Source organism: Electrophorus electricus, chromosome 14 (genome assembly GCF_013358815.1).
Source record: "Electrophorus electricus isolate fEleEle1 chromosome 14, fEleEle1.pri, whole genome shotgun sequence".
In the NCBI taxonomy this organism is placed as follows: domain Eukaryota; kingdom Metazoa; phylum Chordata; class Actinopteri; order Gymnotiformes; family Gymnotidae; genus Electrophorus; species Electrophorus electricus.
In genome coordinates this window covers 2,920,901-2,933,813 of record NC_049548.1, presented here as the reverse complement: position 1 = coordinate 2,933,813, position 12,913 = coordinate 2,920,901, and the positions used below count along the sequence as shown (strand labels likewise).

General features: G+C 43.1%; 2 protein-coding genes across 5 annotated transcripts in view; one reads left to right on the top strand and one right to left on the bottom strand.

Moving 5' to 3' along the window:
• atad1b (ATPase family AAA domain containing 1b) overlaps positions 1-2,131 on the bottom strand; it is a 9,220-nt gene extending 7,089 nt beyond the window's left edge. For 2 of the 4 annotated variants that reach the window (XM_027013460.2, XM_027013459.2), the window contains exons 1-2: positions 2,093-2,131; positions 134-244 (exon numbers count right to left, since the gene is read on the bottom strand). The gene's annotated coding sequence lies outside the window, so the exon portion shown is untranslated. The other 2 variants (XM_035533406.1, XM_027013461.2) reach the window with 2 other exon arrangements.
• ptenb (phosphatase and tensin homolog B) lies at positions 1,792-12,913 on the top strand. Its single transcript, XM_027013436.2, has 9 exons — positions 1,792-2,730; positions 7,968-8,052; positions 8,842-8,886; positions 9,429-9,472; positions 9,574-9,812; positions 10,033-10,174; positions 11,285-11,451; positions 11,696-11,920; positions 12,233-12,913. Exons 1-9 carry the CDS (start codon positions 2,652-2,654, stop codon positions 12,416-12,418), a joined length of 1,212 nt encoding a protein of 403 aa, XP_026869237.1. The 5' UTR covers positions 1,792-2,651; the 3' UTR covers positions 12,419-12,913.

Here is a 12,913-nt window from a genome sequence, read left to right as displayed (position 1 = left end):
GGTTATTTTCTTGAACATAAAAGACTTAAAAATATTTAGGCCCATTTTGACTACTAGTAACGGCGTACTTGCATATATGTCAATATAGAGACCTTTAGGTTTACAGCAGCGGGCACATCTACATGACACTCACCTCCACGACGCCCTGCAACTTCCTTGCCGCTGAAAGCGTGGAAGATGCCGTTTTTTCAGCTACTGCCCTCTACCGGTGTGGTGTGGTCACATCACATCGCCGAGTCTGAAACTACAGCAAAGGGCCGCGGGCAGAAAAAGCCGCAGTTTTGCTCTCAATACACGATGGATTTCATGCGTCCAGCTTCTGAAACCGCTGAGCAGGACTTTAATAATATCGACTCACTGCATTCAAACCACGCAGACAGACTCTGAAATCACTAACTAACGTGTTATATAAATATAATGTATTATATAAATATAACTAACGTATTATATAAATATAACATATTTTTGAGGTGACGATGTAACCAAAGAATCGCCTACTATTTAGATCCTGATTTATATCCAGTCATGCAATTAGTCAATAAGATCTAAAGAAATCTTAAGTCAGAAACCACTTGGTTTAAGATTGGTGACGAAAAGATATTGGCTATTCTCAAAGGAAAACAGCCTTTTTGTTTATAAGGGCATTTTTTTTCCCAACTAACTTTCCGTGAGCGGTCCTGACAAATACACACACACACACACACACACACACACACACACACACACACACACACACACACCACACACACACACCAATTACTTAGGTTAATTATTATAAACATAGGCTAATTATGAAGTGAACGCATATTTCGACAGAATTCAATTTCAATTAAATAATTTCCAAATCCTGTTTATAAACATCTGCACTGCAGTCTGATAGCTCTTATTAGGCTTAATCGATAATGGCAGAAAAATTGAGTTTATGCTGACGAGGGAATATAACTTACTTTCACGAAGGTCAGTAAGTGATTTAACGAATGTGTACTTTGAATAAAATGAAATATTATTGTGTTAATTCAGTAGGGTGTACGTTTGGCTATCAGCTACATGTATCAGTCATGTGGGATATAGTCAAGGACGTTGTTCTCCAGGTTTCCATTTCAAATTTGCGTATTATAATCTGAGCAGTGTTGTATAGCCAATTATTCTGACAGATGGCGCCAAAGAATAACGATTTGTCTTTCTTTAAGGCTGGAGCGTTGTACCGCTGTCCCGCCCTATAGGACAAAATGAACATATACCCAGGACACAGTAGTCGCCATGTATACATTTACAATTATCACCTGACTCTAACACTTAATTAGGAATATTGCAGGTACGCCTACTGCCGTAATGTAGACATATAAAATGTAATCGGTTAATTCTGAGGCGCTTTGATTTGGCTTTACTGTCCGACTCACTTTTCTGCTTGCGTAAGCATTTCAGTAATTTCCTGCCCTCTGCAGCAGGACTGTCGAACAAGGGGGGTAACTACAGACTTTCTGAGATTTCCCTTTCCCTCACAAAACACTCGCGAACGGCTGGAATTGCTGGCGAACGGCTGGAATTTCGCTTATACTTTGAATAGTGAGTCTGCTACAGCGGAGTTCTGAAATGTGAAGATTCACTGCATAATAGTAAAAAAACCAATATTTAAAGTAATCTGATATAAAATACTGGACGCTTATCGCGTTTCAGCAGACACGTGACCCTGGAACAAAAAAATGAGTCCGAGTGCATCGTGTCTGTGTTCCTCCGCCACCACTGAAAAAAAGATATGTTTAAGACCCCAAAAGTCAGCGAGCGTGTGTGACTCGAAATGGGTCGAAAAATTACAGTTTTCCAAACCCCTCATGCAGCAGGTAATTTGCTTGAAGTGCATTTTATCGGAGGTTCGCGTCTTTGGGGAACTATTTTGCGCGGCGGAACACGACTCGCCTAAACGTAACCTTTTTATTGGAAGCCATGATGGAAGTTTAACGGTGGAGTTTAGCTGGAGAGTTAAGGCGGCTCGGGTGACTTTACGCACGGCTCCGCCGTCACATTTCATTCACGGGTTTAGTTTAATAGTATGGTGGAGGCTGTCAAATCTCTGTTTCCGCTTTGGACTTACCGAGATCGTGGATGGTGGGGATCCGCTGCCGGGTTTTTTCTTTTTTTTTTTTTTTTTTTTTATTATTTTTTTTTTTTTTTTTTTTAAGATGCACGTCCGTAGCTAGCGCGCTAGGCTAATCCTCTCAGACAGCAGCAGTGTGTCCCGTCGCCAGTCTTCTGGGTTTTGGAGACGTCGGAGAGGCTTTCTCTCCGCCCTTCGGCACAACCACGGCGACTGCAGCGGAATCAGAGACTTGGCGTGCTTTCGAGATCCTGCTCTGCGAGACGTGGAGGATCGTCTACCTTTCGACTCGGGAGGACTTCCAGCCGCTCGGTCGGGTTTCGCGAGCCGGGCCTGCTGTGGCGGAGCGGCGCGAGGCCCTTCTTTATGCTCGAGCGGCGGCGGCGGGCGCCACTCGGCTGCTAAGCTAAGCTAAAATAAGCTAAGCTAAACTAGCGGGGAAGCTAGCGCGTCCAGAGGACGGCGAAACCCGACGAGCGTATCCCTGACGGCGTTTCCCTCGGAGGCAAAAATACTCTCGCTTACTTTAAAAACCATAAAGACTCCTTTTACAGCGATGGCTACGATCATACAGAAGATGGTCAGCCGAAACAAAAGGAGATACCAAGAAGATGGCTTCGACTTGGACTTGACCTGTATCCTCTTTAATCCGAGCTACATGTCCCTGTTCTGTTTTTTGTCTTTCGCGTGTAAATGTGTAACTAGCTCTAGCTAAGAATAGGGTATTGCAAAGCTGCCTGTCTCCACTGTAAAATGTCAAATGAACCTGGATGTTGTAGGCCAGTCCAACATCAACGGTGGAAGCGAAATGGCTAAGCTAGGCTAGCTAACGTTAATTCATTTGTCTTCTCACTGCGCTAAAAGTGTTGCCACTGACAGTCAACCTGTCAGCGATGTCGAGATTTATTATCCAGCTAGCTAGTGACTCGACACCATGTCTAGGTGTACCGCGTTTTACAACTTAAAAAGTACCTAGTGTCACCGTTTCGTTGCTGAATAGTCTAAGGAGTGAAAGATTGTACTTGCAGCTCTTGTGTATTTGCACGAAGCGATTTTAACCCGTGTCAGTTTGCAAGCTAACGTGGGTTAGCCAGCTCCATCAGTACTGGTCTGAGCAGACTTCACTGTGTGCGCTCTCTTGTAATATTGTAAGGTACTAGTTAGATATCCTGTCATTGTTTGCCTAATCAACTTGCTGTTGTGTGTGGCTATCGACGTAATTGAGTTGTTTGATGCCTACAGAATAGAATTACTGCCAATGTTTAGGCAATCTTAGATTGAAACAAAAGATCCATCTTATGCGACACGCAGTGGATCCACTGGCCTACATAATGCAAGATTAAATTCACAATCAGTGCTACACAAAGGACCATTGCATCAGCTGCTGGCAGAAAATGGCTGATGTTAAGAGGCACTTTAAATGATCAAGAATGTGTAACAAATCCTTGCACTCAATTTGCAGTTAAGGATTTGTTCTGCACAAATTTAGTGTCACCTAATGAAGTAATGCATTTTGGTGTTTAGGATCTCGGGTGTTTCTTGCATTATTAACACGGAAATTTACATTTGTTTCATGTTGACCAATTGACCAATCTCAGATTACTACTGTACTGAGTGTTGAGTGTGAAGGTATGTTCTTGTGAATAGCTGTTTAGGTTTGCTCGAATACCTCACAGGAAGGTATTATGGTGTTATATGAACATCCTAGACATAGCATCAATATTTACTGATACGTTTCTATGACTTTTTTTTTTTTTTTGTGAGCATTGTCAGCCCTTGCATGCAATATTTTCAGTACATGCATGTGTCTGTTATTCATGTTCTTGTCCAGTGCCTTTAACCATTCAAGTTAGTTACTGCAAGTGAATGCCTGAGCTGCAGTTTGGTTTTTTTTTTGTTTTTTTTTGGTCTAACTAGTTATAGTGAATATGTTGAAGGGATGGGCACGAGTCCTTGAGTTGCTTTTGACTGCGTTTTGTGAAGTTGCTGTGTCCAGCTGAAACCGTATCCAGTGACTTAATGGACTTCTGCATTAGTTTTAGTGTTCATCTGTTCCTTTTGTTTTTAGGTTAACTCTCGATGTGATTGGGTTTTTGTTTTGTTTTGTTTTTTTTCATGAATTAGAATATTGTTGTAGTGTAGGCTCATTCTTTTCGTTTCCTCTACATAGTAGTTTATTGCACCATCCCATCCAGTGCAAATGGTCTCTACAAGCTGTGGGAAGGTAGTTGTCCGTTTAATTTGTGCCTAGATGGAATGCCGCTTGACAATCAGTAAAGTTTCAGGTATGTCATTATATATACTGACGGTAATGTGTTTTGTATATAGGGAAACTTGTCTGCTTATGAGTGGGTCCGATGGTTTCATAAAGGCTATAGAATATATAGGCTATAGAATGTTGGTTTAGGTTTTTTTTTTTTTGGGGGGGGGGGAACGTGTGGGTTGACCAGTTATTCTTTAATTTTACTTTGTTCTGTGTTTAATGCAGGTATCGCTAAAAAACTGTTTTAGCTTGATGTGCATTCTGGTAGGCAGGCAATTAATGTTTGCTTCTAAATTCAGTCTTTTTATTTCTCAATTTTACTTGTTAAGCAATATTTTTTTTTTATTGAGATTAAATGCTATTAATTTTAAGAACCAAAGACCTAAAGTTACATGGCTATTGACTTTGGCACAAACTGTAGTCTTATTGTGGTTGTAAACCAAGCTTGTAGCCCCCGCAGGCGTTAACCATTTGCATATCACAAATGTGTGTCTATTAACGGACGGTCTGTATTAGCATGTTTGGTGTGTGTGACCCTTTAACTGCCACAAAAGGTGAGGCGTATCTGAGTGCAGACACGGCCTGTGAAGCCATGCCTGGACTGTCAGGCTGCATGAGCATGTTCTTTGTATGAGCACTGAGTGGGACTGAGATTCACCAGCGGGGTTTCTGTGAACTCTTTCCTACTGATTTGATGAGTAATGTCTCTTGTGATTGTTTTTTGTTTTTTGTTCCCCCCCCCCCCCCAATTTTTCTCAGTGCCTGATTACATTGCACTGTAGTATTACCAGTGCAGTAATTTCCCTCCCAAATATAGAGACCAGAATCCTATTTTCAATTATTGTTTGATAACTACAATTCTGAAAGAAAATCTGTAAAAATGGGAGGAACTTTCTGTAAATTGTTAAAGAATATGGTAAGGCCTTTGCAGGAATAGTTTAAAGCAAATTTCTGCATTAGTTGTAAACCCTTAATTCCTTTTCTGTCTGCTGCTTGTTGGCTTGTTTTACACATTCATATAAAAGTTGGTTTCATTGATGTTTGGGGTGTTTGACATGTCTGAGCTGGATCAATGTTGCCCAGTCCTTGGTGAAGTGCATAATTGAATGTGGCCTGATTGGGTGCCGTTTTCTCAGTGACTTTTTTTTTTTTGCAGTCAAAACAGTAGTCTTGGTGGTGGTAATATTAATAACGAGCCTAACTCTAACCCTGTATGATGGATAAAGGCAGAGGTATAATAGGGTGTTTCAGAGAATTTACCACAGTGAGTCTCTGTTTAGGTGGATTTCACATACTGACTAGGTTCTGGTTGTTCCGTGTTTTGTTCTATGCCTCTTGTTATATTCGGTATTATATTTGTCAATAGGAACATAACATTTTGACTAAGAGCAGTTTTAAGTATAGACCTGGCGAGTTGTTAAACCTGTGATTGAAAGCTTGTACCTGGAGAAATACCCTGTCATGCACATCTGATCGGAAGTGGGCACTAGTGAATGAATAGGATTGTATCTGTTAACAGATAGCGATAACTATAATGGCGGGATATAGATTTAATAATCTGATATTCCTATTACATTTAAATACTAAACTAATGCACTGTGCTCATCTTTCCTGAATGAAGTTTTGAACTGATAATTGTCCATCAAATATAAAGGAAAGGAGGGGGAGAGGCACAATATTGAGTTTCCTTGATGTAATTATGAAGTACGGTAGGATAATTTCACGTTTTGCTGCTTTGTCTGTGTTTCTTTTACCCCCCCTTTTCTATGAGCTACATTTGCCTATGTGGTCCTGGATGTATGGGATCACTCAGACTCCTGTTGGTAGCTGTCCGTGTGATCTTAATAGACGTTACGTGACGCCCGGGTTACGTTGACATTGATGCCTTTAAGTTTTACCTTTGCAGTGAGGTGCTTGCTGCAGGCTTGTTCTTAGTTCTACATACTTTACAGAAGGGGATCACAGTGTAAATAAAGCTTGCTTGCAGCTTGAGTGCATTCAGATATCCTCAAGTTAGCATACCAATGTAAAACACCTTCCATGCACACAAATTGAATAGCAGCAGGAAATGGGACCGTATGGTGCAGTACTAAGCCTTGATCCTCAGGATGCTTTGTTTCAACATTTTTGTATGACTTCTTCATGGATGATTAGAGTGTTGTGCGGCTGCTACGACGGTAATGTTGAGGATGGGTTTGCAAGCTCAGGTCAGCATAGGGGTGCCAGGTGGTCTGCGGGTAGGAAAAAGTGGGGAAAAAAATGCAGGATTAAAAATAACTTTGACTAAACAACCAAAACGTGCGAGTATGTGAGGATGTTGTGCATAAGCGTGCGATGTTGTTTAACATTCAAAGTTCATGAAACGTGGACTCTCACCGGTTCACAGTGTGACTAGTTCTGTAATTTGGTAGCTGAGGCTGTGATCCTGTATTCCCAGTCTAATTTAAACCTGAGGCAGTTATGAGTAGATTAATGATTTTGAAAGCATCAAGCCTAAATGTTTATAAATGTTGTTAACATACTTGACATTTGCCCAGCCCTGGTTAATGTTTATTTATAGTAGGCTTTATGATGATGATAAATGGCTCCTTTCTGATTTGTGCTTTGTTATAGGTATGGTCAAGAAAGGAAATTGTTCTATTAGATACTAGAGAACTCTATTAATAGTATTCTGTAAAGGCCCATCATGATGCTAACAATATGTACTGGACAAACATAATTGCAGTTATGCAAACGTTGTAGGTTTGTGGCAAAGTTCCAGGGGAGATTTATTTTCTTTAAAAAAAACCAAACAAACAAAAATCCCCCCTGTAATTTTTGCATGGTTTCTGCGCAAAAATCAGCAGTGGCAACAATACGTGTCTAGAGGTGGAATATTATGAGAGCAGATTTGAATAGAGCGAACCAGATTAAAGGCCAACCTTGGCAGTGGCTAGTCCCACCTCGCTGGACTGGTATGCAGTACGCTGGACCATCCCTTCTCCTCGCCTGAACTTACTTCTCCTCGGGGGATCCCGTTACGGCACCGCTCCAGCGGGGAGGGCCCTGCGTGGCGGCTGCCGACCAGGGGAGGACCAACAAGCCCCCACGGTGCTCTGGAGAGCCGCGGGAGGCAGGCGGTTTCGGGCCAGGCACAGGCACCGGCCTGATTTATTTGGTGCCCCTGTGTGGCCTCGTGGGTTAGAGGTCCGAGTGTTGGCCTGGCGCAGAGAGGCCCATCTGTTCCGCATTACCCAGGAGCCTGTTCTCCGGGCTCTTGCCGTGCGCCAAGCGCCGAATGCCACGTTAGGCGAGCAGCTCGAATTGGCCTGACGTTTGTGCGTCTGGTTCTCCTTGGACCTTAAAACTGGCGCCCTGATCTGTACCATACCCCTCGCATCAGACTTCTGCACTTCTCTGGAAATGTGTTCATAACTCATGAATGTATTTTCATTCATAATTCATCATTCTTGAGGGTTTTTTTTTTTTGCTTGTTGTTATGGAAAACTAGCCACCAGGTTGTACAGGATGTGCAGTTATTTTACTAAGTCTGATGTCTGGGGAGTTGCCCATGCCATTGTCAACTATCCAAGAACGACATAACTGGGTTTCCTTAATTCTACAGCACAGATATTTATCCCAACATAATTGCTATGGGCTTTCCTGCTGAGAGACTTGAGGGGGTCTACAGAAACAACATAGACGACGTTGTACGGTAAGGGCACTTATATGGAGTTAAATCTTCCAAAGGGTTCTCAAAGAAAGAGCTGGGGGAGGGGACTTCAGCCTTTAAAATCTTATAGGATGCAGGAAAGATGTCACAGTATTGGTTGCTTTGAGCCTGCTGAGTGAATTATTTTTGGCAAAGAGAATGCAGAACACCTCCTGTACCATTTGGCTTGGATAAGTTCATCTAGTCTGAACAGGCTGCGCTGAGACTGAGTAGGCCAGCAATCTCTCATGGAATGGACTGGCTGCACAAATCATGGATGCTACCCTGTGAGCTTGCTGCCAAAATACCTTTCCGTGGAAAGCCGGTGTTCCATCAGTCATGCAGCTGTGTCCGTTGGGCTGCAGTCTTGGGTTTGTCTGAAACGGGAGATGGGCAAAGATGGTGCCACTGTGGCAGAGCCCAGCAAAGGGGCCCAAGCACTACTCAGTATGTGAGCTCACTTGGGTTTAAGCTTAATAATGGTGTTTGTGTAGTGATGTTCCAGAAGCAAAACCCCACATTAGGCATGCAGTAAAATGTAGCAGTTTTTACCTCCCCCACCCTGACCATTTGTAGTTATCATGGTGTAGGAATGACATGGACTTGAAGGCATTTGACCAAAATGGCCTGAGCTGGTTAGCTTTCTGCTGGAGTGTGAGTGTTGTAATGGTCTGCTGAGAGCTGATGGCCATGCTCGTATCAAGCAGTTGTTTTGGGTACAGACAGAGACAGAGAACACCAAAATCAACATCATTTGCTTCTGGAAAAGTAACTGTTGTGTTTTCTCTGTAGGTTTCTGGACTCAAAACATAAAGATCATTACAAGATATATAATCTGTAAGTATATGTTATGTCATGTGACTTCAACTTTTTGAGCTATTGTGTGAGTCTTCTTAATGTGTGTGAGATTGATATGTTTTATATGCATGTCAGCTTTATGCAGAGCTCAGTTTTATTTTTCACTCTTAAAGTATGGTGCTTTGAAGCAAGATTGAATGGTTCACGAAAAATTCGTATCCTGTTCCCTGTTTCAGTACTGTACTGTTACCTCTGGACTTGACCGTAACCATGAACTGCCTGTTTGTAAACATTCTCTGAGATCCTTTCAGCCTGAAATAAGTGTGTGTGGTTGTTTTGTTTTTGTTTGTTTGTTTGTTTGTTTTGTTGTTGTTTTTTTAAATAACTGTTGCTCCCCCAACCCCCCCCCCCCCCCAAGTTCAACACACAGCAAGTTGTCTAAATACTGTAACACCATGGGAGATTAAAAGCAAACTTGTTTGAATCAGCCGACTACTGTCAGCCTTCTAAAGGGCTGTGTCGTATTGCCTAATTCTGGTCTGTACTTCTCACATGGTCTGTTTTTTCTTTCTTTCTTTCAGATGTGCAGAGAGACATTATGATGCTGCCAAATTTAATTGCAGAGGTAAGACCCGCCCTCACCCGAAGCTCTTTGCCCGTGTCGTCGTCCACGGAGTGCGCCTTCAGCACTGCCAGTTGCTGACCTTTTTCGTTTGTGTCCTTCAGTTGCACAATACCCTTTCGAAGACCATAATCCTCCCCAGCTGGAGCTGATCAAACCTTTCTGTGAAGACTTGGACAAGTGGCTCAGTGAAAATGACAATCATGTGGCTGCCATTCACTGTAAAGCCGGCAAGGGCCGGACGGGCGTCATGATCTGCGCGTACTTGTTGCACCGGGGCAAATTCAGAAAAGCACAAGAGGCCCTGGACTTCTACGGGGAGGTCAGGACCAGGGATAAGAAGGTAACTGCCATGCGCCAGTGTTTTTGTGGGTGCAGGAGGGGCATCTTGTTGCATTTTCTCCACCTGGAATCAAGTAAGATCCAGCAACGTTGTTGTGCTGCCGGCACGCTTGGAGTGTTTTGCCGCGCCGAATGCGGAGTTGTGCCAGGAGTGCAATAAACCTGCAGATTAGTCTTGTTGCCGAGTGCGTGAAGCTGACTGGTCATTGGCTGTTTCACAGGGTGTGACGATTCCCAGTCAGAGGCGATACGTCTACTACTACAGCTTCCTTCTGAAGAACCAACTGGAGTACAAACCAGTGGCTCTGCTCTTTCACAAGATGGTGTTTGAGACGGTGCCCATGTTCAGTGGAGGGACCTGCAGTAAGTGTGCACTCGCTGTCTCACTCCCCCCAGTCTGGCCTGCTTCAGGTTCTTAACTGGTCGCCCACCATCTGTGCGGCTTTGCTTTAGAACTGCAGAGATGCTGGTTTGGCATTCCTTATTCAGAGAGATCCTTACAACGGATACCCCCTGCCCCCAAATCTTTGTTTCTCTCTTCCTTGTCCATAACTGTCTGTATCCCTGATCATCTTGCTCGATTTCACAAGCATGACAGTGACTTCTTATTCAGGTAGACCTTTTGAAGTATAGAGTAAGGTGCGTGGACATGTGTGCATTCATACAACCTTCCATCACATGGATCCTTAAAGGATGTTTTAAATATCTTGTGGTTTGCCAGGATATCTTGTGCTCTGTCTCCCTGCCTTGCTTACGGGGCGTCCGAGTGTCCACTGCTTAGCTGGTACCAGCTTTAGTATGAAACGGCGCTTTGTCACCTGCTCACAGATGAAGGGGCTGTTTTGCTAGGACAGCTTCTCTCTCTCACTTCCACGCTCCACCATCCTCATACTCTCGTTTAGAGGAACTGTGTGTAACCAATTCAGTTTGATTTTAAGTAAATGCTAGTCAGTCCTCTATCAGTTACAATCCCTTTTTTTCTTTGTTTTGCATTCTGCTGTTCTGTGTAGTATCAGTATGTGAGCTGTTTTGATGAATGGTGAAATTGTACAATAATGGCTATCCTTCACCAGGCATGGACAGGTATTATATTTTATTGGCTTGATGAGGTCTGTGTACTGCATAACATACGTGTTTGTGGGGGCTGTAATTCCCTGTTCTCACAATGTTGATGGGATGATGCAGTTTGTTTACTCCAAAAACTGAAGTCAGTAGGTGCGCCATGTGTGTAGGAAATTGAATTGCTAGTGGGCAAAAATCGGCTTCATATCAAGATTTGTCATTTTTCACTTCTAGATTACTGTAGAATCGGCTGTAACTAATTGTTTAAAGAGCTGGTACCGTTTCCTCTGGAGCAGATGGGCAGTGCTGGGTTCATTGAGTGGTCCTCTGATGTGTGTGTTATCCCATGTGCGAGGTGCTCTGATGGTGGGAAGGGGGACGTAATGGTTGGAAAACGCCTCTCCCTTGCAGATCCCCAGTTTGTGGTGTACCAGCTGAAGGTGAAGATCCACACATCTAACCCTGCGCACACGCGACGGGAGGACAAGTACATGCTGTTCGAGTTTCCACAGCCGTTGCCCGTGTGTGGAGACATCAAAGTGGAGTTCTTTCACAAACAGAACAAAATGATGAAGAAGGTATTGGCCCACTTAAAGCGGTCTGAGCATCAACTATGAGCACATGAGTCCTTGCACCGGTGCAGTCCTATACTCAATAATGTGGCCCATAACTTCATGGACCTGAACCCTTTTCCCATTGGCTACATTTCAGGGCCTCCTAACTCGAACTTGTTGCATGGCTTAAAACATTTAAATTATTTTAAATTATTCATGTTTAAATGCATGTGTGCCATTCCCCTGCCATGTTGCATCTCTTAACCAGGACAAGATGTTTCACTTCTGGGTGAATACCTTCTTCATCCCTGGAGTGGAGGAGAGCTCTGTGGAGAAGGTTGAAAACGGGAGCTTACTGAAGGACCTGGATGGGATTCCAAGCACAGAGAGGGGGGAGAACGACAAGGATTACCAAATCCTGGTTTTAACCAAGAATGACCTGGACAAAGCCAACAAAGATAAAGCCAACAGATTATTTTCCCCAAACTTCAAGGTAAGTTCAGTCTCGCAGCATTCGCTGCACAGAGGATGCCCTAAGCCCTCTTGTCTGATAGTAAAACCACGTGGCATCTGCTGCCTGAAGGTTTTGCACTAAATAATATGCAGGTCAGAATAAGAGAAACTGCACTGTGATGGATAAAGAGCCTCCACATTCCATTAAGCAGGCCAAAAATGCCAAACTTGTGTTTCCAAAGACAGCGCTGTTTTTGCTCTTTGTCAGTCATATTTTAAGTTATTTAAAATCTTTTTTTTTTCCTCTCTTTTGGAGAATTTGAAATTCTGAGAGGTTTGGTGTCTCTCCTAGGTGAAGTTGTACTTTACAAAAACGGTGGAGGAGCCATCCAACTCTGAGGCCAGCGCTTCTGCATCTATAACACCGGACGTTAGTGACAATGAACCCGACTATTACCGATATTCTGACACAACGGACTCGGATCCAGAAAACGAACAGCTTGATGATGATCAACACACACAGATAACAAAAGTTTGAATATTTCTCCCCCCTTTCCTTTGGAAGAAAAAAGAAACTATACAAAACCAGAGTTGTAAAAAGGAGAAAACTTGAATATGAACTGAAAGCAAGTACTTTTGTGTTTTTTCTTTTTCCTTCCTGAAACAAGTACAGAGGTGGGACAGTCATATGATGCCTCCATTTTAGGGACTATATATTTGACCAATTTCCTCTTTTAATTTGCCCCTTTTATCTGCAAAGCATTGGCATGTTCCTTTTGGGGTTTGGGGGGGGGGGTCTTATTCTGGCTAAAATTAATATTCTGTAAATACCTTTTTGTGTCCTCATACAAAAAGGAAGTTGTCAGGGTATGAAAGATCAGGTATGGGGTGTGTTTGTTGGGATGATGTTCTTCTCCAGCTCCTGGTGAAAGCGAGGCCAGTGTTCGAGTAAGTGACTACCCCCCGCACGCCCCCTTCTATTGCCCCCCCACCTCATGTCTTATGTACTGTGAAGAGCTTCATGCACAGTTTG